Source organism: Xiphophorus hellerii, chromosome 22 (genome assembly GCF_003331165.1).
Source record: "Xiphophorus hellerii strain 12219 chromosome 22, Xiphophorus_hellerii-4.1, whole genome shotgun sequence".
Lineage (NCBI taxonomy): Eukaryota > Metazoa > Chordata > Actinopteri > Cyprinodontiformes > Poeciliidae > Xiphophorus > Xiphophorus hellerii.
The window spans coordinates 19,844,478-19,868,743 of record NC_045693.1 but is presented as its reverse complement, the minus strand read 5'-3'; the positions used below and the strand labels follow the sequence as shown (position 1 = coordinate 19,868,743).

Below are 24,266 nucleotides of genomic sequence, written 5' to 3'. Positions count from 1 at the left end.
TAGGGGATGCTAGTGGTAGCATATTCCTTACATACACAGATTCCTTCGACTTTGTGGTAGCTATTATAGATGCTTCTGTCTCATTTACATTATCATGGTGTGTTTGAGTGATGCGTGGTTTTTAAATCGAGTAAGGGGGGGCTCGCAATGTGAATCATGATTGGCTCATAGGTCGCGAGCAGCCTTGAGAGAGGTTTGCTTGGCTCTTCTTCCTCTGTTGAAATATTTAGATCAGACAAAATGAGAATCTGTTTCTGATTCAAGGTTAGATTGTGTGACCGTAGCATCTACATACCTGCATGTAGGATGGACTCCGTCTAAATTAGTTTGGCTTTGGGGCTTCATGTTTTGTCCGTGTACATACTTTTCTAATTAGAGTTAATGATAAGGGTTTGGCCTGCGTGTAGCTGGAATTCATCCGCATGTTTCCGCTTCACAAAAATCTTCCATTAGCATTCATGTGTTGGATCAAGAGTAGCACCTCATAATTTTTTTCATTTTGTCCAAAAATGCTCAGTGGCCATTTTTGTCTTGTTGCCCTCAACCACTGAGGCCACTCTTTCCCAAATTACTTTGGTGTATAATAAGAGGTCTATTTCAGAGATGTGTAAAAGTAATGGCTGTTTAATCACCAGTGGCTTAAACTTCTGCTAAACTAGTTAGGACTTCTCTGTTATAAACAGCGTATGGGTTGTTGTCCGGAGATCCGTAATTCGGTGTAGTCGTTCGAGAAAAGCTGCTTGTCTTTGTCTGTGGTCTCCCAGTTGGTCCCAAAGACGCAGAGGGAGTGCCAGAGTTGTTTCAGAGAACACACAAGATGATCCCTCTTCTTGAAAAGTAAAGGAGTTATAGAAGGGGTGATGAACACAGAAAGCAGAGAATTAAAGAGGAGTATTCAGAGGGTAGAAAGAGAAAGAAGACGACGCAGGAGAGGGAGAAGACTTCTACCCACAGTCCTATGGCTTTGTGATTTTGGCCTCTATAGATTCCTGCCTGTAGGCCAGACGGTAGATTACAGCTCCGGTCCGAGGGCCCTGTCAGAGCCGGCCTGCCTCTATATACTCTGCTGCTAATTACACCCACTCTCAATCGGAGAGCCATCCAGTTCTCAGCCCAAAATACAGATCTTTGTGGTGCCTGTGGTGGTGATCGTGCAGAAGAGATTTAACTTGCCGGAATTTCCCGAAGGCTGCAACGGGTCGAATGCCGCCATGAAACTCGTATTTATCGGCATGGCTAACGTATCGGTCTATAAATGGTAGAGTATAAAGGACAATTTACTGCTGGTTTGAGAAAGTGTATAATTTGAGTACACAAATAGGGCATAAAACGCAACCATAGTGTTAAGCAGTGTCGTTGTGCTCCCGACAGTGTGAAAGGATCTGCTGCAGTTTGTTTTTTATCCTGTTTTCCTCTTTTTATCCAGGGCTGCTTGCCTCTGGTATTAATGTTTGACATCAAAGAGGACATTGAGGTGGAACCTCAGTGCATCACGGCACTAATGGAGCAGCTGGATGTCTTCATCAGCATCAAACCAAAGCCAAAGCAACCCAGCAAGGTATGGGACTGCACATACTAATGTAGCTCCTCTTGTCAACAGTTCAGGCTGCAAGTGGTGGCGTAATGATGTGGGGGAAATATTTTTTTGGCTCCTTGGTATTGTTTAAAAACCACAGGCATCCTGTTTACTGTTGCTAACCATGTCTACTCCATTATGATAACTGTTATCATAATGGATTGTTACTTCAAGCAATATAGAGTACAAGTTCACAAAGCTTAATATTTTTAAAATGGTTGACTGTATTATGCTGACCTAAACAGTCACCAGATCTTCATTTGATAGAGCCTCTTTGGGATGTAGAGGACCAGAGATTTATTTACAAGATGTGAGCCAACAAATCTGCAGCAAGTGCATGATAGCTGTGGTGTCAATATAGACACAATCTCAAATGAATGTTTCAGACACCTTTTTGCATCCATGCAGCAATGAATTAAGATGGTTCCAAAGCCTAAAAGAGGTTAAAAAATGCAGAAAATACCCAAGTATTAGATGGCTTACTTCAGTAAAGTGTGGAAGCATGTTCAAAATTCATCTTCAGAATATGCTGAAAGGAAAAACTTGTTTTTATCTGTTACTTCTGCAGCTGTTGTGGGTAAAATGAAAATGCGGTGTAAAGGCCCAAAATGGCTCACCTTTGCTATGATACACTACTAATAAAATGATGGGACCAAATGAGTCCGTTTTCAGTTGAGCATATTGTAAACATTTTAGGGAAAAATCATAAAACAATCACTGTGCCACTTTGGATCGCTATAATGACCCACAGTAATGGCTGTCGCTATGTCAACATGCCTTCGATGCATGGGTAACATTTTATTCGTGCATCGTATTAAATAGATGATTAAGAATTCCCATTGTGCTCATTGACAGGATGCAGTCGTTTTTAGACATAAGCCTTCTCACTATCTATGTTTGTAATTAAAGAGCTGTTTTATGTAAATTATTATCCAGCAAACAAATAACTGTCAGGAGTTTTGTCAGAAAATAGTTTACTCTGATTGATGGAAAATCTTAGAATTTAGATCGACTAAAATCAAGCGCTAGCTAACCCTAATATTTAGAAGGCAACATGTGTTAAGATTTCTCCCTGGGAAAAACATAGCTTCTGTCTCATTCGATCAAATGTAAAAACGGGTTGAGTTACCAAAACAAAAAAGCCACTGTGGCATTTCCAAACTACTTTCCATCAGTTGTCACAGTGTGGCATCTAAATAAATAAATAAGAAAAAAAATCTGCCTTGCTGCATTTTGTTATTGTCGAACAGAGCTGAAAGAGGAAAACTGGAACCAAGTACCAACAGTGGGAAGACTTCTGGCAATCAGACATCTGCCACAGCGGGGAATCAGAGCCGGCTGTCTCCTCTGCAGAACGGGCTGCCAAAGCATGTTCCACCTGATTGATGGGAACTTTGCTCATGTTCTTTCTCAGCCTTTCTAAATAAGCTGCTCGTTTTTAGATTAACACTTTTCCGTCAAGGAATACATTAAAGCGGCAAGTTGGGCTATTTTGCAAAACCTTCTACTCCGTACCGTGACTTCTAGTCTGCTAAAACAACCACAGCCAGCTTCAGATTCAAAAAACATGCTTTTGGTTTTGCTCACATTCTCCCTCTCAACAACGTTTAATATTTCTAATCGTATTTCACCACTTAGCTAAAGTCCTGACGAGACACTTTGAGGTGCCCGCGTCCCGCCCTGAGCCGGGGCTCTGTGCCCAGAGCAGACAGCTCTGCAGGGATTTCTGCAGAGGTGCCAGGGTAAACACAGACCCAGCCCACACCCACTCAGGAACCCTTCACTTAAGCATTTTAACGAGGTGACTGCAGTCCCCCTGAAGGCCCATGCGAGTGTGCGCTGCAGTGTTAGCGCTGGCGGCGCACTGGCAAAGACGGAGGGCCTTGCGTTTCTGTCAGCGAGAGTGATCGTGTTTGGGAATCGCTTCTCAAAAGCTCCAAATGGTCAAATTCGGGGCAACGTTATGCACGGATTTATTTTGAGTATTTATGATGGGCTTGGATTGCAGTAACGCAGAAAGTTTTGTTTTTCTTTTCATGATAAATTGTCTTACATTTTTTCCGACATTAAGTATATTAGCTGTTTCGCAATATTCTCCTGTCAAAAAGTGAGATAGGTGATGGATTTCTAGCAGCTGATGAAGAAATGCTTTCTCTAGAACATTGCTCCCATGTCTCTCCCACTCCGCCTTAATGTTTATCCTTCTAATCTGCTCTTAATTCCCTCTTCCTTCCTCCCATTTCTTGTTGTCCCCCTTCTCGGTCTCCTTCAGACTCCCTATCTCTGGTGCCAACATTCCCTATCCTATCTATGCCTCACTCCTCCATGTATGCTTTCCTCTTTTTTTTGTCTTTTGCATCTTTCTCATGCCTCCCTCCCCTCTCCTTCTTTGCCTCGTCCCCTTGCTCCTTTCCCCTCTTCACCATGTATTTTTATCCTTCCCAACTATGTTTTGATCTCCTTTGTCTTCTTTCCCAGTCCGTGATAGTGAAGAGTGTGGAGAGGAATGCCGTCAACATGTACGAAGCTCGGCGTTTCCTCTTGGGTCTCGAGAGCAACGGGGTGTCTTGTTCCTCACCCTCCCTGGCACTGAATCCCACCACTAATGGTCCATCGCCGTCCCTCATATGCCCCGTTGGCCTGGACATCCTGGCCTCAGCTGGCCTGGGGCTGAGTAATCTGGGTAACAATACTGTCCAAATTCTTTTTTTTTTTCTTAAACTGCTTCTGGTGCAGTTCCAGATGTTTTTCCATGATGTAGAAAAGATAAATCAGTATCAAAATATAACATGTTATTCTTTTATTGGTTACACAAAGTGCATCAGAGATGAAATTTATTGACAGTGTAGTGGACATCCTCGTAAATCACACTTTACTTCCTGTCACCATCTGGTGACGCATTCACAGTATCACAGATGTCTCTAAAGTGCGATGTTGGTTGTTTCTGTAGAATCCTAGGTGGCACATAGAGATGCAAATACCATAAGATTGCCATTGTTGTCTTAATCTGAATCACTTGCTGACTACCGTGATTCTTTGACTTGTAAAACATGAGAAAATGACATCAGCACACATGTAGTTGCACTAAGTAGAAAAGTTATAAGCATTTATTTTGAGGTATTTAATAACTTTTCACTTTAAGAGCTTTTCTGCATGGTCCTGTGTGAAAGTTCGGAAATTTTTATCTTCAAAAAGGATTTAGTCCTATTTTGTGTGATTTATTATGTCTAGAGTTGCGCAGATCAGAATTTTGTTCCTTATTTTGGGGCTCCAGTTCTGCAAATGTATTTATTTTTTCATAACCTATTAACTATTTTACTGATCATTTCACCAAATTCTATTTAAACATGTTTATTTTTTTCCATAATGTTCATTTTTTTTTGTATCTCACAAAGTAATATTGAAATACATATAGATTTTTTTGCATTTCACATGAATAATTACATGTATAGATGACCACATCCAGACTTTAATTTGCCATCCAGTTCTTAATATTAATAATGTATTTGCAAATCCCTGAATATTCAGAATGTTAACTATGATCAAAATAAACAACAAAATGTCCTAATTCAATCAGCGTGTAAAGGGAAAAAAAATATTTATAGAGTGTAGTCTTATAGAGACTGTTACTTAAATCTGTAAGTATTAAATTGGTTCAGATTTGATCCAGACGTTCTCATTATTTACACAATTAAATAGGATTAATAGTGGACACTCAGGATTCTCTGTGGAGGGCGCTATTGTATCAGTGGAGGAAGCTTTATGTGAGACTCTTTAACATTAATGTTTTAAATACTTCAGTTTTCCTTTACCCTTTAAATGACCATTATTAAGATATAAAGTGTGCGGCTTGTTAAACTCTTTTTTTTTCTTTTATTTGTTCTCCTCAATAAATTCAGTAAAATGTGTAAATTGGTTGGGGGAACCCCCTACGGTAGACGTTTTCTCGCTGTTTCATTTAAACCCAGGGGCCCGGGGGTGAAGCTGTGGATGGCCACATCCTGGCCTTTAGTAATTGCTACATGCTTCTTTTCCTCAGATTACAGGCCAGCCTGCCAGAAGAATCCCGGGTCTTATTCCTGGAGCCAAACTAGCCCCTTGTGAAAGCCACAGACCTGCTTCTTTCTGTTTTCATACACTGTGTTTGGGTTAAAACACCAGGCACCATATCGTTGGGTGCTTTCACTAACATGGGTTTATTGGGTATGATGATACGCTGGATATATGCTTTTGTTTCCACAACCTTGGAGAGATGTAAGACATTCTTCCTCTCATTTGCTGTCTGGTCGCAGTTTGATGGAATTCCAGTAAAATAGCCAGAAAACCGAGATTGTTTTCTGAGGGCCTCAGCGAAACGTGTGATTAGCTTGAAAAATGGCCCTGCGCTTCGACGGGACCACCGTTGATCTCATTCTTTTCCTCTGTCTCGTCGTGATCGCCGCAGGTTTCCTAGGTGCGACGGCGCCCCATTCCCTCCCCGCCTCGGCCACCCCGAACACGGTTCTGAACAGCCTGAACTCGGCTCTGAGCCCCCTGCAGACGCCGAGCCCCAGCACCCCCACACCAGCCCCCTCCATGTGGCCCAGTTCGCTCACCAGCACCCAAAGTTTGTATACAGAACAGCTTCTTAAAAAACCCTTCTTTCCTCAAATGTTTTTTGAGGTATGAAATACTTGCCATCTGATGTTCGTCCAGACTTGCCCACCAGACGGTTGCCCTTTATCTTTCGTTGCAGGCTTTGCGTCCCAGCTGGTGCTGCACCCTGCAGCTCAGGCCACCCTGAACAGCATCCTGATGTCAGGCATGCAGGGTTACACACTCAGCACGCCGTCTCCTCCGCCCGGCCTCGCCCCCATAGACAAGCAGCCAAACGGGGTCCCTGAATGCACGCTAAACGGACACGTCAAGGTCAGCCTCACATCCTCATTCGTCCTCCCGTCACTCAGGTTTACTGTAAGTGAAGTAATTTAATATCTTCTCGTGTTGCCGTCTTTCCTCGCGTAGCATCCTGGTTACGGGAGTTTAGCGACGGCATCCCTCACAGAGACCGTCTTAAGTCCGACTCCATGCGACTCGGCCCAGGAGGCCAGTGGACACAGTCCCTCAGAGCCGCTGTCAAGCAAGTCTAACCCAGACGAAGGTAAAAACGTCAAACGAAAAGGCAACCACTCTGGATTAAACACCAGATAGATGTTGTTCCGTTAGATGGGATCACATTTCTGTTCCTGAATATCGAGCCCCACGTGGATGTCAGTATTTTAGAGAACACTAGTAAATAAACAGCATGATACACAATGAAAGAACACGTCATGGATAAAGTTGTGATTTTGTTTAAAAATCTTTGTATCGGTGCATGTTTGTGAGTGCACAAGGGAGAATCAGACACATAGAAATAGCCTGTCGAGGTTCATCTTGTGACTAGAAAAGTGCTACACTAGTTTATTTAACTTTTAGGTTTAGATAGTAAAACTTTATTCCAAGTTTTAAGCTTTCTGCAGAGCACTGTTCAGTTCATCAGTATCAGTGGAAGGAGACTCTGGCCTTTATGGAATACAGGTGAGAAGTTTGTCTTAAGTGAGGTAGTGAACACAGTCTTAAATGTTAGTTTTAGGTTTTATACCTATTTGAAAATATTCCTGGTCTGGCCCATAAATTTCTTGTAAAATGCATTAAAGTTAGTTGCTGCTATGTGAGAAAATAAGAAGAAAGAAAACAGTTATGAGGTATGAAATACTTGAACTAGATTAAAGCACCTTAGTGGTTGTGGTTGTATTCAGAAATGTGCCTCCCATTCATAATATTCAGCCCTGTTCCACTTCCTCCATCATATATGTTTAAACAGAGTAATGTGATTTATGCATTATTATGACCTTGGCTGGACAAAAAATTTGAGTTGCTAACATTTTCGACTGCACTCTGCTGGAGCTCAGCCATCCAAACCGAGCATAAACGTCCAAAATCACGTTTTTCCGCTTGAGATTTATGTCGCTCTGAAAACCACACTGAGGGAAATGTGTAAAGCTAACGTCTCTCTCTGCTTCTCCTCTATAATGTCCGGCCGAGCTCGTGCTTTGCATTTATTGGAACGGAGACAGATTAACTGCTGGTCTCCTAGCGGTTCAGAAAGGCCTTCATTTCCTCTGCGTTTCACACTCGTGGGTTTTGCCCTCAAAAGCTCCACTCTCACGCGTCTCGTTTTTCCCCGCTGCTTTCCAAGCCGCTTTGACTCTCTCCTTCCTGGTGCGACCCGGTATGCTTTCCTCCCGCCTTCTCTCACCTCCTTCTGTGCCCCAGAATGTGTTTGGATTCGGCCCGGGCAGGCGATCCATGTCAACCCTGCACCAAGGATTGTCTGAGCAAGCATCAAAACGGCACTGACATCGTATTTTATGTCACAGCGTTCATGTACAGTGTTGTATAAAGTACTGAAATCTCAGAGTCAAGTAAAAGTACAAGTACCTCTCCAAAATATGACTTTGGTAAAAGTCGAAGTCACTGACTGAAATGTTACTTGAGTAAAAGTCTTAAAGTATTTGAAACTTCTTGTACTTAAGTATGGAAATTACTGTAAAAATGGATGTACTCAAGTAATGTAATGAAAAGTACAAGTAAAAAGTAAAACAAAGCAAATGCAGTTTGAATGACATTTTTTATATTTTGGTAAACTTGTCAAATACACTTAAAATAATGTACCCAACCAAGTGCAGGCAAAATTAAACCTGCTAATAGATATACCTGCAGGCATCATTTAGTTAAGAAAATTAGGTGCTTTACCTATAGCACAAGGTTAACTTAACCTGCTTTACAACTGAACCAGCTTCTTAGTATACCCTCCAGGACAGAAAATACAAAGTTTTTGTAAGCCTTAAGTTTTCCCTTCAAGTAAGGTCAGTGCTGAAAATGAGAAAAATAAATAGTACAGAAAATGCGGCCAACATGAAGAAAAAGAGCTGTTACGATTACTCTACTTCACAAATCAGTGAATCAGTCAATCCTACAGTCAGTAGGTGGTGCACACAACTGGTCATTATGCAAAAGAAAAAAAGAATTGGGAGGGAAATGCAGCTTATTGGCATCTGTAAACCTGGTTTTGAACTTGCATTCCTTTCCTATATTCGTTAAATTTAGTCTAAATTGCTATCGCTTCTGTCCCCCTTGAACAGAGGAGTCTAGGTAGCCTGCTACAGTCAACATTAGGCCTAAGCTAAATACACCACGTGTGGAACTGAAACAATGCCAAACAAAGTTCATTTATGGTCAAGATTTCACAGTAGTGCCTAGTGACCAAGCTATAGTTACTGAAACAGGAGGATTATAACCATTTCATAAGAAGTTACCTCGATGTGTTTCTTCAAGTTGGACGGGGAGTTTTTGTAAGATAGAATTTCCATGTGACTGCTACTGATTGCGAGACTTGCTTTGTGTTTAATGGGAGAAGCGAAACAGGTGTATCCTAATTAAAAGTAAAGAAATCAAGAAATGGCAAAAAATGTGGAATGAAGATAAGAAAGGAAGAAGATTATATGAAGTACAAAAGTCAGTTTGAATTCGAAGCATTAATGAACGAAACAGAAGAGAAGAAATAATAATTAGTAGATTAAGAGTAGGTCATACCTACTTAAATGACATGCTTTATAAAATAGGGAGGAAAAATAATGATAAATGTGAGAGATGTGGAGAGAAAGAAAATGTAGAACACATATTGATGAACTGTAAGTCAAATGAACTCGAAAGGGAAGAATTAAAGAGAATAGTTAGAAATATGGGGCATGAATGGAATCTTAAAGGTATATTAGGAAATGAAGGAAACATAACAGATATTCACAAATTAAGGAAAGCATTGTTTATTTATCTTAAGAATACAAAATTAAAAAGTAGAATTTAATAGATATGAAGTAATGCTTCTACACACTCATGTACAGTAGGTGGCGGTATGCACCTTAAAGTTGCTTGTGATCCGCCATAATAGAAAAGAAGAAGAAGAAGAAGTATCCTATTGGTGGTGATGAACAAGCCCAGGCAAGCAGGCTACGGACTTTGTTCGGTAGCCTACTTGCTAATCTGTAGGTGGGGTCAAAACACTTGCGTTTCTCTCTCTCGCTTTTTTGTAACGAGTAACTAAACCACACATTGAAAATGTATCGGAGTAAAAGTACGCAATTAAGTTCGGAAATATAGTGAAGTAAAAGTGAAAGTCATCAAAAATTTTCATACTCCAGGAAAGTATGAAGTACTCCAAAATATACTTAAGTAAAGTAGTGAAGTATTTTTACTTCGTTACTATACAACACTGTTCATGTAGTTGTGTTTACATGCAAAGCACGCATGCACAGATGTGCGCAGAGCAGGTTCTTTTCATGCGAGTGACATATGAAAACCATGATCATCACAGCCACTGTGTTTTTAATTCATTCAGCAAAATGTTAACGCTCGTCTTCATACACATAATGACACAGTTGGGCTCAAACCTGAATTATTTCAGCTGTTGTTTTCAGGACTTTTCTATTTTTTTCTTATGTCCGCATAATATCGGGGAAACATTTGTTTGTTTTTTTTCTTCAGGCTCTGATACATTTGTGGAAGTGGGCATGCCGAGAAGCCCCTCTCACTCAGCCAATGGGAGCGAGCTGAAACAGATGCTGGCTTCGTGCAAGACGTCACCTGGGAAGCGACAGGCTGTGGACTTCCTGCAGGGCACCAAGAACTCCTATCTACAGTATGTTTGTGTCTATAAAGATCCTTGGCGTCTCCTAGTAGATTTTTTTTTTTTTTTTGGATGAAATGATATCTGGCTGAAATGAAACGCAAATCTACAGATTTTGTTTTAATTAAGGCAAGATGTTACTGCATTAATGACAGATGGTTAGTTATCCCCGCAGAGTGAAATAGGATTTAGGAGTTTTAGGTGTTGGCTGCCACATGGACTGTGTTGCACACTAAACCTGGACAGGATTGTTACAGAAAGAGCCAACTGAGTCCTTGTAGAATCATCCAATAACCCCTAATCACAAGATATCCTCAAAGATTACATCAAGAGATGAAATGAAAGGGAAAGGCATAAATTGCATCTTTTTTTTCTTGTTTTCTTTGTGATTCTGCCAGTTCTGACTGCCTCCTGTCGGACGCCGAGTCCAGCTCGTCGGACGGTCCTGTGGCGGATAAGAGGGCACCGGGCAGTGAGCGGGCAGCCGAACGGGCAGCACAGCAAAACGAGAGGGAGAGGATCAGACTGGCGCCACAGACTTCTTTTGCCAACATGCAGGTAAAACATTTTGACACAACTCTTTCTACCTGTTCTAAATATGAAGAGATGAAATCGTCTCCTGTTTTTCTTCAGGCGTTCGACTACGAACAGAAAAAGCTGTTGGCGACCAAAGGTCAGTTTGTGCTTCGTTACATGTAGTCAAATGTAACGAAATTACAAATGTTTGATACCATGGATTATCTGTTTAATTAAAGCAATGTTAAAGAAACCCGTGGTGACGGAGGTGCGGACCCCGACCAACACCTGGAGCGGTCTGGGCTTCTCAAAGTCCATGCCAGCTGAGACCATCAAGGAGCTGCGGAGAGCCAATCACGTCCCGTACAAACCCAGCATGAGCACCACTTATGAGGTCAGACATAGAAGGACAAAAATATGCTTCTAGCATCAGCAGCAGCCCAGATCTCTAAACAGCTTTGGAGGTTTTTTACTGCATCCTTAAGTGTTGAATAAAATTCTACTTCTAATAAAATCAAATAAAGTAGAAAACAAATGTAAAAATAAATAAACAAAAAATAAGTATGTGCCTAGGAAATGTTATGAGTAAATAAACATTTTGAAGCTTACAAAGCTGTTTAAGGTTTATTGAACAAAGTTTTTATTTTCATAGGATTTCTTAAAGGAAGAATAGAGGCCTGTTTCGCTTTTTAAAAACAAACAAAACTTACAAAGCAGAAAAGAAAGTGTTTCCATATCTGATTGCAGACTCAGCTTTGACTGATGAGAAATACTAGCAGTCTTTCCCAGATACGGAGCGACTTCAAATTCACCTCAAGTTCTGCTGCGTCTCCTTGTAAAAAATCATTTTTACAATTATTTGGAAATGTTTTTTTTTTCCATTGCCGTTGTGAGATTGTATAACTACAGTAAAAGATCACTTCATCAATTTACCTATTTACACATATTTAGAAGGGTTACCATTTGTTATGTACATGATTACTGCAAATGTGGCGTTTAAAGAAAAATGTGCCATGCTTTGTATCACTTTTATTACAGTGTTTTTATTTGAGTACAGAACATATGGGTTTGTCTTTATTACAGTTTGTGAAGCACTACTGTGCTAAAGCTGGGTTCTGAATCATCAGTGTGTTAAAGAATTACTTAGTCATCAGAATAAATTTAAAATTTTTAATAATGTGGAAAAACCTGGATTAGATTGTTTTATGTGAAATATACAACCTTCAAATCCTTTTTTAGAGACAAATATAAAACAACCCAGAAGCCAGTAAAGCAGTGATTTTTTTTTTTGATTACTTAAAAAACAAGCATAATCAATAAGCCGCATTAAGGTTTATGTGTTGATGTGACAAAGTAAATATGCATTCCATCACAAACACCCCGTAAAGTCAGATTATGATCTCTTTTAACATTTTCTTTACATTTAGAATTACTCATCAAATATTTTGTCGGCCTCGTTTTCTTGCGTTCCAGGGTTCTCCACTGTCCCTCTCTCGATCCGGCAGCCGGGAAGGCGTGGGAAATGGCAGTGACTCGGACAACTGGAGGGAGAGAAACGGGAACGGCCTGCCGAACCACACAGAGTTCCCCTCCGCGGTCAGCAGCCCGAAGAGAAAGCAGAACAAATCTGGTCAGTTTTATTGCATTTTTACTCCATACTGTTGACTTATTTGCCTCTTACTCCAAACTTTTAAAATATATATATTTTTCAATCTAGTTTGTTGATAATTTACCCTAGAATAATAATGAAACAAAAACATCTTTTTTTGCATGAGTTCGAATAATAATGTGACAAATAACCAGAAGGCTTAGAGTATCCACTTAAGCTGTTTCTTTTTTTGTCTTTTTTTCCCCCTTGGCTGCTCTAAACGTTGCCTGTGCAGCTGCAGAGCATTACCTCAGCAGCAGCAACTACATGGACTCAATCTCTTCAGTAACCGGCAGCAACGGCTGCAACCTGAATTCATCCCTGAAAGGCTCCGACTTGCCTGAGCTCTTCAGCAAGATGGGCTTAGGGAAGTACACCGACGTCTTCCAGCAGCAGGAGGTAGAGAGCTTCTTTTGTTTTATCATTTCACGTTTTATTAAACTCATTTCTATGCTTTGTCAAAGCTTCGACCCAGCCAAATGTCTGTGATTTTAGGAATTAAAATGCTGAGCAATGATGTTATTATTATGTGGTGACTTACTTATTTGCACCAGAATTTGAATGTTTTATCTGCTTTTTTTTGTTTGTTTTAGTTTTAATTGCTTGGTTATTTTTATTCTACTTCTACTTTTGTTCTACTCAGTTGTTTATCTGAACTCTGAATGTGTTTGTTTGAATACCGTCATACAAACTCATATAGCAACAAACTCCACTCAAAGTGGTGAATAAAAAGTACGGCTGCATTTTCACTTGCTCCATTATTCTTAAAAATAAGAACAATGGAAATTTAAACTTGAATTGTAAATACAGATATCTGGGAAAGATGATCCTCTCATTACACTTTATTATATATTTGCTGAGGGCTGCATTTCCCAAATTCTTAAGGATCACGACTAAAGTTGATGAAATATCTATAACGCGAAAGAAAAATCAAGAAGAAATATGAGTAAAGAGGTTCACTACATTTTGCATTATTTGTCTCTGCTAGCTCGTGTCAAATATATATCTACCAATGATACGCTGGTGAAATAATTGGCTAAAAATATTTTTTTAGATATATAATTTTAGCTTTTGCTAATGGTTCCTTTTTTTTTTTAGATTGACCTCCAGACATTCTTGACTCTAACAGACCAGGACCTGAAGGAACTAGGAATCACCACCTTTGGTGCTCGCAGGAAAATGCTACTTGCCATTTCAGGTATGTATGAAGAAACTTTGTATATAAATACTGACTTTTCCTTGAAGCTAAAAATGTTAGTCTAGAAATCTTTCATCTTTTTCTTGCTTTTCATCCTGAAAAACTGCCAACTTGGTCCACGCGCACAGAGCGCCGGCGATGCCGAGGCCGATGGGAAGCACGTGGGGAGGTGTAATTTAGGAGGACATAGGGAGGAGCAGGAGGGCGGTGCTAGGAGGGGGACCTGCCAGGTCGGGCGATGAATCCATTATAACTGCTTGCAGTCTTATTCCTGGTTTTCATCTGATGCTAACTGGAGCCTGATCCTGTTAACTAAACCTGCTAAAGATCGCCTAGATTCATTGTTTTTCGTTCACGTTTCCCATATTTCCCCCAAACAAGCCTAAGTGGATCGGTGCTGATTTAGACTCCTTCATCTAATGTGAATGTGGTTTGTGTCACACCTCATTACTGACATCATATTTTGGAGGTCGCAACAGCCGGAGCTGTTGCTGCATTTGGGAGCTAGAGCTTCCTGTCAGGGGGATTTTGTCCAAAGGTTTTGTCCACAAACTTCAGAGTGGATCCAGGGTTGAGGCAGCGAGGGGAAATATGGAGGCCTGATCTGATTATTAATGATGCCGTTTTCCAAAGGCTAGAGTGTCAAGTAATGGTCAGCTTTCATCTCTGCTGACCATGTCTAGGCCTTTAAAACAAAAATATGCACGGTTCTGTCTGCCTTATCCTTTTTGTATTTTCCTTCTTATAAAGAGTTTAAACTTCCTGTTCCCCTGCCAGCAAAAAGAGCTGCTGCAGCAAGCTGCCTGTCTCCAGGAATCAAAGTGGAGGTTTATGCTGGCAGAAGCTGAACTCTCCTCATATGAGCAAGCCGTAGAGGCCATCGTGCCATTTTTACATATATTTTTTTATTTGAACATAAAACCAGATGACCGCAAAGACGGCTTTTGTTGATCTGAGCAAGTCTGTGGTGATTCGCATCTTAGTTTCAGGGGAAAAATTGTCAACAAACTTCTCTGGCTGTGTTTATTTCTGCACTTTGATTCGCAGGAGAGGGGGAATGGGGCTGGGGGGACGTCCGCAATAGGAATCGAGCCTTTATCGCCTCTGCTTCTGTTGAAAGTTTGTGGTTCTTCTTTTTTCTGTCTTGGGATCCGCAGAACTAAACAAGAACCGGAGGAAGCTTTTTGAGCCACCCATCAGGTCCTCCTTCCTGGAGGGGGGAGCCAGCGGCCGACTCTCCCGCCAGTTCCACGCCGAAGTGGCCAGCGTCAGCGGACGGTGGTAGGCCTCATCTGGAAACCGTCCGTGAAGACCCAGCTGTCTGTGCTCTTTTTTTTTTTTTTTTTTTCATTGGTGCCCAAGTTTCTGCGGTTGTGTACTCCCTGCCTCCCCTCGTTTTTATTTTTTTTATTTTGTAAAGTGTTGCATTATTTTGCAGTAAAAAAAAAAGAAGTTATTTTTATAAAAAGCCATAGTTGTGCCTTAAGTGCCAACTAAAGATAAGGGATGTTTCAGTGTTAACTCCTTCCAGAGCATTTCTGTTGAAGGGTAACGTTGTGGTTCTGAAGAAGGGTAATGTCCAGTATTTCTCACCGTGTTTTGTATTAAGGGAACAGGCAGAATGATTAGTACAATCCTTTTACAGATTGATACTACCTGCATTCGTGTTATGCGATTGTATCAGTGACATGCACTTTATTACTAGATTTTTGCCTGTGAGAGCCTTACTCCTTACAATGAAGGAATATTAACTATACTTTTTTTTTTTAAATAAAAGCACAGATGCATTTTGTACCAAAAAGAATAATAATTATTAAAAGGAAGCACTTAGCCAATGAGATTAGGGCTCCATCAAATAAAGCAGGTCACCACACCGGAGCAGTGACTCGACCCACTTTAAAGGACTAGTAAAGGATTTAAGAAGTGAGGTTCGGTTAAGAAGTTATAAGCAGTTATAATATTAACTTGAGTAGATACATTTTTTTAATGTATATAAATAATTGCCGATGTTTGATCCTAGCTGAAGCTAACTATAAACCAGATTTCTTACACCTTAGAAAATATGGCTGTTTTACTGCCGTCACATTTCCATTGGACGCCTTGTTGCACAGAAACCGAAAGGTGTTTACGCAGGAAATGAAGACCAGAGGTGGCACACCATTAATAATCTTCCTCTGCAAACACTTGCTGAGAATGGAGCATGTAAAGCTTTTAAGCTTATGGTAACTGTCTGATGTAAAAGTAAGGCAATTCTTAAAATTGCCTTCATATAATCTGCTATGATAATCTCGCCTTTTATTTAAGACAGCTATGCTTAAATAAACTATATGTTCCTCTCTCAGAATACGTTTCACATAGGAAGATTACCGGTGGCACACCACCTCCGATCCTTCATCACCTGTTTAAAATGTGTTTATAAATAAACCACCCAATGCAGACAAAGCGACAGTTGAAGCGTTTATAAAGAGGCGTGTTCAGAAACTGCTGTGATGGTTTTGAGTCCGGATTTGTTTTTCATCTGTTTGGTCTTTGGCTTCTTTCAGACTATCACGATGTGTACCGGATGATATTGCTATCTATTCCAAGTAAAATATTAACCGCTTGCAGCTTTTTTTCATTACAGCCTCACTTCAAAAATCCCGACCTATCTCTTTAAACAAGAATAAACCAAAGGAAATACCTGTGGCCTTTTACCATTGGCTGTCTTCAGTGTGTCAGTAGGATGACATTCCTCTTTGTCTGTGTATCTCTAGACAAAGCAAAACTCAATCTTTTGTACTCTTACCGCATTATGATTTTATGTTTAGTTTTGTTACTATTTTAGGCGAATGAGTGGAATGTTTATTGTTAATCAGTTTACATATGTATTTTTTTATGTTCATGATGAGTTTCTATGATTTTATTTTGTCTTTATTTTTGGCATTTATTGCATCTTTTACTTATTTCTGCCCCTAAATCTGTGGAGCCATGATATGGCTGTGCCATAACACAGCAGCAGAAAAGTGTGGATAGGCTAAGCCTTAAAAGAGTCCTCTTTCTGATCATGTCAGCAGTTGCTTTTCTCCGTTTTTGGGTTTTTTTTTGGTTTTTCTTTGTTTCTGTTTTTTTTTTTTTTTTTGCTCATAGTGCATATTTCATCCATTATTTGTCAGCTCCATGTGCTTTAAATCATCTCTATATTGCTTGTATCTGGAGCGTGAGATTCTTTGCCAAGACTTGCTTGCCATTTTTTTTCTTTTCTTTTTTTTTTTTTTAATTTAGAGAAAGCAAAGACCTCATAACAGAGCAAAGCTGTGCGTTTGTAGAGTTAAGTGCCAATGTACATAAGTCGTTTTCAGCAGGGAGATGTCTTGTTAATAACACTAATATTTTGGTCTGACCTTCCTTGTCCAGATAGATCATGCATCACACAAAAAGTCAATATGACTGGTCTAGTGTTAGACTTCATGCTAGACACAAATATGGAGAAATAAATTTGCTAAAAGGGTTGAGATTTAAGAGAAAAACAAACAAAAATCCGGATTTTTCTATTATCGGTCCACTCAATCTTATATCCAACAAACCTAGTTAAGCAGTCTTCAGTGAAGTAACAAGATTATGCATGCACCGATGTTTATCATCAGAGCCTTTGTCGGTTCTGTATTCCTGTAATATTTTCAGGAATGTGTTTTGAAAAGGAAAAACGTCTTTTCCCAGCAGTTCATTAACTTGGATAGCTGAAATATTATTTTATTTTCTGTGATGTTCTTAAAATATCTCTGACTTAATCTAGACACCATTTCCCAGCGTCCGGAGCATGTTCAAGTGCAATTAAATGGCTTGTTGTAAAGTTGTTGTTTATATTTGCAGTACATTAATTGTAAAAGGGAAGAATGAGAACTGTATTAGTTTAATTGAGAGTAGAATGTATAAAATCCCTCAGACATATCTTATCTGAATTCAATTTAGATGTAAAGAACCAGCGATCCATCCGTGACCAAAAACAAAACTAAGGGAATCGATCAGTTATTCATGCTTTTAGACTTGAGCCTTTTTTCTGTTTACTTTTCAACGCTCTTCACATCTGATTTCAGCCGTTTTCACTGAATAATATTCTGACATGGTTGCTAATGCAGACCAGGGACAGTAGGGTTTTTTTTGTTTGTTCGTTTGTTGTCGTATCTTTCGAGTCTTACAAAGTGATGAAGAGATTAAATTAGAGTGCGCGTCTGTATTCCGAGAGAAAAACCGGGGGGCGGATTCGCCTCGACTCATCATGGTACGCACATCCGAGCTCTCGCAGCGCTGCGACTCGTCTTCCTGCTCTGGTGGACGTTTGTTTTGTCTCCTCTCGTTGCTCAGAGGAGCTTCTAGGGTTAGCGTCTCATCAAGTGAGTGTTGTTTGGAGAACTATTGATTATGTTCCTGCAGCTCAAATGCAGATCAGCAAAAAACAAAACGGACAAAAAAAGAAGTTCAATAAGTCCAAGTTCATCACCAGCTTGTCAAGTATTTCCCTTTATTAGTGTTTTCTCGGTTGTGTCTAAGACTTGTATTGTTCTTCGCAAAGGGATGTATTTGAATGAATCTTTGTACTGCAGTCAAATGGTACATTTATAGTAAATGTAAACCACTACAGGAATTATGTATTATGTATTTCTGTTTTCTTCTTATACATCTGTTTTTTTTTTTGTTTGTTTTTTTTTTTGTCCGAGAAAAGGTACAATTCTTTTCAATGTTCCTGGAAAGAAATGGCGTGTAAAACATTTCCATGAGGCCGAAGTTCTGTTCATGTGCCTTCTGTTGATGCTGGTGTTATTCTAACTGTACGGTAGCAAAGACACAAGCAGAAATCATCCAGCAGAAAAAAAAAAAATGTTCAAAGATTCCAATAAATATGAAGGAAATAAATTTATGAAAAAAATCAAAAAAATCTGTTGTTTTCTGTACAGATTTTACCTGAAAATGTAATTATTAATCTTCACATGCTCAGTATAGGTTTAGGTCTGTTAGCTGTATCAAGATATATTACGGTTTTTAAAAGCTGAACTTCCAAAGCCACCTTACATTTTCGAGGTTTAGAGTCCTTTTACTGACCAAAAAAAGGGAAATGTGTCTTCTATACAGTATGTGTAGCTATCTGGTCTCCGCAATATAGTTTTGTGTTAATGGCTCATTAAAATTAATAGTCTGTTTATTGGAATCGCAGGTTTGTTCCTTCAGTCATAATCTTTCTTTTGCAAAAATAATAATAAAACATTTTCAAATGCGGTTCTCCAAAAACCCTCCAGAGGGCAGTGTTATCACTTTAAAAAAAAATCTGGAACGGTGTCGGAAAAAAAGTCGCTCACATTCTACCGTCTGGATTTGTATTTCTAAAAGTGAAATATTTGATATTTTCTCATGAGAGTCGTATTGCCTATCAATCAATCAAATTTTATTTGTATAGCACATTTCAGCAGCAAGGCATTTCAAAGTGCTTTACATCATTACAAACACAGAAACACAATGCGACATAGAATCAACAATCAAAACAAAGCATTAAGTCAAGTTCCATCAATAAATTTGTAATTGATTACATTTCAGATACAATTCTAAACAGGTGGGTTTTTAGTCGAGATTTAAAAGAAGTCAGTGTTTCAGCTGTTTTACAGTTTTCTGGAAGTTTGCTCCAAATTTGTGGTGCATAGATGCTGAATGCTGCTTCTCCTCGTTTGGTTCTGGTTCTGGGGATGCAGAGCAGAACCAGAACTACAGTGTATTGTAATGACGGTGAATAATCTTGTGATTTTACAGTAAAAGAGGAGTGTGTTTTTGAGTTTAAATATATACGGTAATCAAAATGTGTCCTTAATTGTGATCCACAGGGCAACCTTGTCATGGCAGCAGATTATTGTTCAGATGGCGGAGAGAGGGAGACAGTGTGTGTCCCATCCAGGCCCTCTGCAGAAACAGGTGGTGCCTCTGAACTCTGTTCTGTGGGAAGCCACTGAGTCACCCGCTTTCTCCTTCCCCCCCTCATTAATTTAAGCAGGTGCTGGGCTGAGGGGAGGAAGAACACAGAACGCCCTCGTGTTTGTGTAACACCAATGGGATGTAAATACGGGTCTGTTACAGCTGAGAAGCCCAGGGTGAACGCGTGGGAGGTGCGCTGAGAAAACACTCATTATGGTGTCTTCGTCCAAGTCTGTATGCGGTAAACAGATGAAAAGCTATACCAGGTTTAAATATAGGTTGTATATGTATATAACGCGGCCCAGTTGAGTTTCTTCAGCAAACATTTTACCTAATGAAATATATTTCGTTTAGTGTGCAGGAGAAAAGCTGTTTAACCAAAGATGAAATCTCTAATAGTTCCTCTCAAGGCAGAAACATGAACTGGCAATCAATCTGAGAGCCCTGCATGACTAATTCTAATTTCATGTTCTATTGTGAGAGGCAGAGATTGAACGACAGCTAAATTACAGAGAAGTGTTTATTATTATTATTATTATCATTATTAAGATGTCCTTATTTAAAGTCCTACAAAGTCTACAGCATCACATATTGCTCTCATGGGCAGCTTCCCTCTGCAGGGAAGGTGTAAATGACAGGAGCTGTGACTTGGACACCAGCTCTCCGTCCCTGGCTTCTTTCCACTGGATAATATGCTCACAGTCTGTTCCACATCTTTTGTTTCCCTAAAGAGCATCTTTGCAAGCAATGTAAAGAGGTGTCGAGGTTATTTACTGTCAGACGTTCAACTTTTCAACATGCGTTTGTTTCTCGGGAATATGTTTAATTGCACATCCAAATCAGCAGGTCTGCAAGTCAAACAGTGGACGAATTGTTGATCCATATTGTAACAAAAAAAAAAGGACCCAGCAGCATTGAGTTTTATCTATTAGGATATGATAAGAATGGGGAACTCTTTATTTTAAGGGTTGTGCATACGACTGACATTACACTGTCATAAACATAACATGACATAACACTCGTCATGAAGGAGTCTTCATGAACGTTCATGACTGTTGTCATGAAGTGTCATTTGGTAAATAATGTCCTTTTTAATGCAAAGTTGACTCTTAATGTAAGTTTTAATGCAACTTTGCATAAAAATGTAATTATTTACCAAATAATGCTAAGTTATTAGTTAAACTAATGCTAATAACTAGCATAAATAAATGACAGAAATATGCATTTCGTGCATATTTCTGTTAATGACTCATTAAAATTAAAAGTCTGTTTAAGGGAATTGCAGGTTTCTTCCTTCTGTCATCATTTTTCTTTTGCAAAAATAATAATAAACTTCATGACAACAGTCATAAACATTCATAAAGACTCCTTCATGTTCATGACAGGTGTTATGTCATGTTTAGTTTAATGTCAGTCTTATGCACACCTCTTCAAATAAAGTGTTACCTTGCATTATTTATGAAACACAAACATAGCCAAAACAGAAGGGCTGTGACTGAATCATATGATTCTAGCTTGTGGAAGCAAGTTAAGCAGCATTACCTTGAAGTAGTCATTTTCAGTATGACTTGTCTTTCACATTGTTCTGGAACATCTGGGTCCTTAAAGCACTGGTTATGTTTGTTGAGGATCGGAAATATTCGCCTCAGTTTTCTTAAGGTCCTACAACAGCATTTCAGTCAAGTGGGGAGTCTGGGTCGTGACCGGATCACCTTTCCTGCATTAAAAGCAACTCAAGGGGGAAGGAGTAAACCCTAGAAGCGTAATCTGGTGTAATTAATTTCTAGGTTTTCATAATGATGCTGGATCAAATCATTTTTTCATTTGCTTCAGCTTCGTTTTACTTTCTCACAAGGCTCCCGGCACCAAGCATTATTATTTCACTGAATGTCGAGCAATTCCTCCAGGCTCTTACGATGTTGTGCGCCCAATTAAATTTATTTTCCTAATAACCTTTCTGGCTCTGCTTTTAATTCTTCTCTGCTGATTAAAATGAGTGGCCCACTTGATCCGAGGATGCGGGTATGTCCGCGTTTCATTTGAATCTCGCATGAAGCGCAGATAAACCGGAATGTCACTAGAGAGCCCACAGCGTGCATCAGCGTTATCAATCAAGCGACCGCCGAGCTCAGTCTGCACACTGCAGATCAATGACATGCTTCATTTGGTGACCCATAAATGCCAAACAAATGTGTTTGTCTCATTGAACCCTGGAGACTTTGTGTTATCGTCTCCCAGTGAAAAATGCTGCGCCCTGTGCTCCGTGCATTGCCTCTTATCCCATTTCCTGTTTTACAATAGATACGTAGTGACTGTACTGTGTATGTGGGAGCACAAGTGATAAAAAATCCCCAAAAAGATTCCAAAAAAAAAAAGGTAAAAGATTTAAATAACCCGTCTTAACAGTAATGCTTCAAAACATGGTTTTACCGGATTTTGATTGCTAGTTTTATTAGTTTTATTTACTGTATATAGGAATAAAACTAATAAAATGATGTCACAGCCCAGGATGAATATCCCTGCTTAAAGACACAAGGGTTGTGTTTTGTTAGGGAGGACAATTAGCTCTAAATCAATTAAGATTAGATTAATTGACACTTGGTGTGGATTCCAAATACCATTTCACTTTACAAAAGCAAACTTTATTTTGGCATTGACATATTATGGTGGTAGCTGGAACAGTTTTTGGGATTATCTGGGAACGTGCTGAATTAGTTCAGATCTTACTTTGCACACCCGGACCACTTTGTGTGATTTGTGTTATTCATTTTTGAGGAAGTGATTGCTTTATTAGTTTTGACTGAATTAGAAATCAATAACCTTTTGGAAAATTGATTCTTAATCCAGTTATACCATCCATTGAACCCCTGCATTAACTCTCAGAAAAAGGATAGATTTTATATCCATGCTGATCGTCTACAAGACGCTAAATGAACCTCTGTCAATTTTTAAATTGTTGCTGAGGTGTGACCCATTTAGATAGGTCGTCAGAGTATCGTTTACTCCGTTAACGGCATCTTCTCCATGAAGGTTGATTATTTTATGAATTCATCACATACATGGGTTAACTGGCTTGTTCCATTTGATGACTAAGTGTTTCTATTATTAGTTTCATTCCATTGCTTGTTTTTTATTTTATTTTTCATTTTTTGCTACCTATGTTCCCTTGTTTTCCGTTACTGAATTTTGATTTACCATGTGTAAAAACAGTGCGATACAAATTGCCCTGCTTCAAGATTAAATACACATGTCTGGTTTGCTCTTTTAAATGTATTTTACTATTTGGCCTAAAATCTTTCTGCACCTTTCTCCCTGCTAATAATCCATCTGTCTGGCAGTATTACTATCATGTGGCCTTTAGGCACAGCAGAGTGAACAAATCAGAGAGGACAGCCAAAACACAGCATGCTGTGAGACAAAAGAAGATCCATAGCAGCAGAATAGGAGGGGGGAAAAAAGTTAAATGGTCATTTTTGAGATGAAATAAAATCAGAAAATGTGTGCACTGGAGGAGGAAAGATCGGGCTTGGTAAGGAAGGAGGCAAAGGCCAAGCTGGAATTGGCCTGGTGTGAGTTACGCAGGACACAGAGTCGCCCTCCTTCTTCCTCCTGCAGCTCCTACTGGAAACACTGATGTTAACACAGGATGACTCTCGCTGGAGGGAGTACGGGTGGGTGGAGAGAGAGCAGGGCTGACAGGAAGGATGGATGGAGGTGGGATGGGAAAGAATCCTCTAGAATCGGGCAGTATTATCTTCACACCCTGCTGCTCCTGAACAAAAAAAAAAAATAATGCAGTGCAGGCACTCAAAAATAATAAGTAATAAGTAGCAAGAAGACTGAGACTGAGTAAAAAGAAAAAAACAATTTAATCTGCTTTGGCTGAATCTACCGTAAGCTAAAGCAGCATCTCCCCCTCAGATAAAGATGCCTGTGTGTTTGATGGGATCTTCTGCCTGCCACTGACCTTCACTTTTAATGAGTTTCATTTCCCAGGCCGGAAATTTGAGCCAGATGCAGCAATGCCCAGATGAAATCTGAACGAGGCTGCATCTGAATGCCATAGTGATTACAAGCTTACCGGGAGTTTAATTCACCTGTCCAACATAACCCCGTTTTTTAAATCCTCGAAGCCCTATGAAAATGCTCACCAGCTACTTTACCGTGGACCGAGTGGAAACAAGGAATTGGTACAAAGCTTTATTTTCCTCTGTTGTGTTACTTAAGATGACGATGCCGTCTTAAAGCACCCCATCAGCTGAGATGAAGTGCCTAACCTCCTAGAAACTGTCCCCATGCATTTCATTATGCTGCAGTTTCCTTCGTTGGCGTTTTCAGCCGCAGCAGATCTGAGGGCACAGCTGCAGAATGCGTTGTCAGTGGAATAGATAATCGCTTTGTGGCCGCGCCTTTTGTGGCACAGGGAGAAGCCATAGCAAATAGAAAGTGACACTGCATCACTGTGGTGTTTCTCTGTAGTGCATAGAAGCAAAACCACTTTAGCGAATGTGTGGACAACAGTGACTCTAGCATGATCAACATTTTTATTTTTTATTTTTTTGCGTGGTGAAGCGATGACCCAAGGCTAAGGAGCCTGTGGCCCGTTTAACCACAAAATGTGGGGCAGTTGACCTTTTATGTCTTAAGAAGTCTCTCTTCCTGTGGATAACCTGAGTAGACGCCCAACTGA

General features: G+C 39.8%; 1 protein-coding gene across 1 annotated transcript in view; it reads left to right on the top strand.

Moving 5' to 3' along the window:
• The window catches only part of bicc1a (BicC family RNA binding protein 1a), a 69,892-nt gene extending 51,345 nt beyond the window's left edge, over nt 1-18,547 (top strand). Inside the window, exons 9-21 of the mRNA XM_032553674.1 lie at nt 1,427-1,558; nt 4,055-4,259; nt 6,021-6,182; nt 6,312-6,484; nt 6,581-6,716; nt 10,139-10,292; nt 10,679-10,838; nt 10,914-10,953; nt 11,036-11,190; nt 12,270-12,426; nt 12,680-12,843; nt 13,543-13,642; nt 14,800-18,547. Of these exons, the coding sequence (XP_032409565.1) occupies nt 1,427-1,558; nt 4,055-4,259; nt 6,021-6,182; nt 6,312-6,484; nt 6,581-6,716; nt 10,139-10,292; nt 10,679-10,838; nt 10,914-10,953; nt 11,036-11,190; nt 12,270-12,426; nt 12,680-12,843; nt 13,543-13,642; nt 14,800-14,927 (1,866 nt within the window). The 3' untranslated portion in view covers nt 14,928-18,547. The remainder of the gene's footprint in view (nt 1-1,426; nt 1,559-4,054; nt 4,260-6,020; nt 6,183-6,311; nt 6,485-6,580; nt 6,717-10,138; nt 10,293-10,678; nt 10,839-10,913; nt 10,954-11,035; nt 11,191-12,269; nt 12,427-12,679; nt 12,844-13,542; nt 13,643-14,799) is intronic.
• The last annotated feature ends 5,719 nt before the right edge of the window (nt 18,548-24,266 follow it).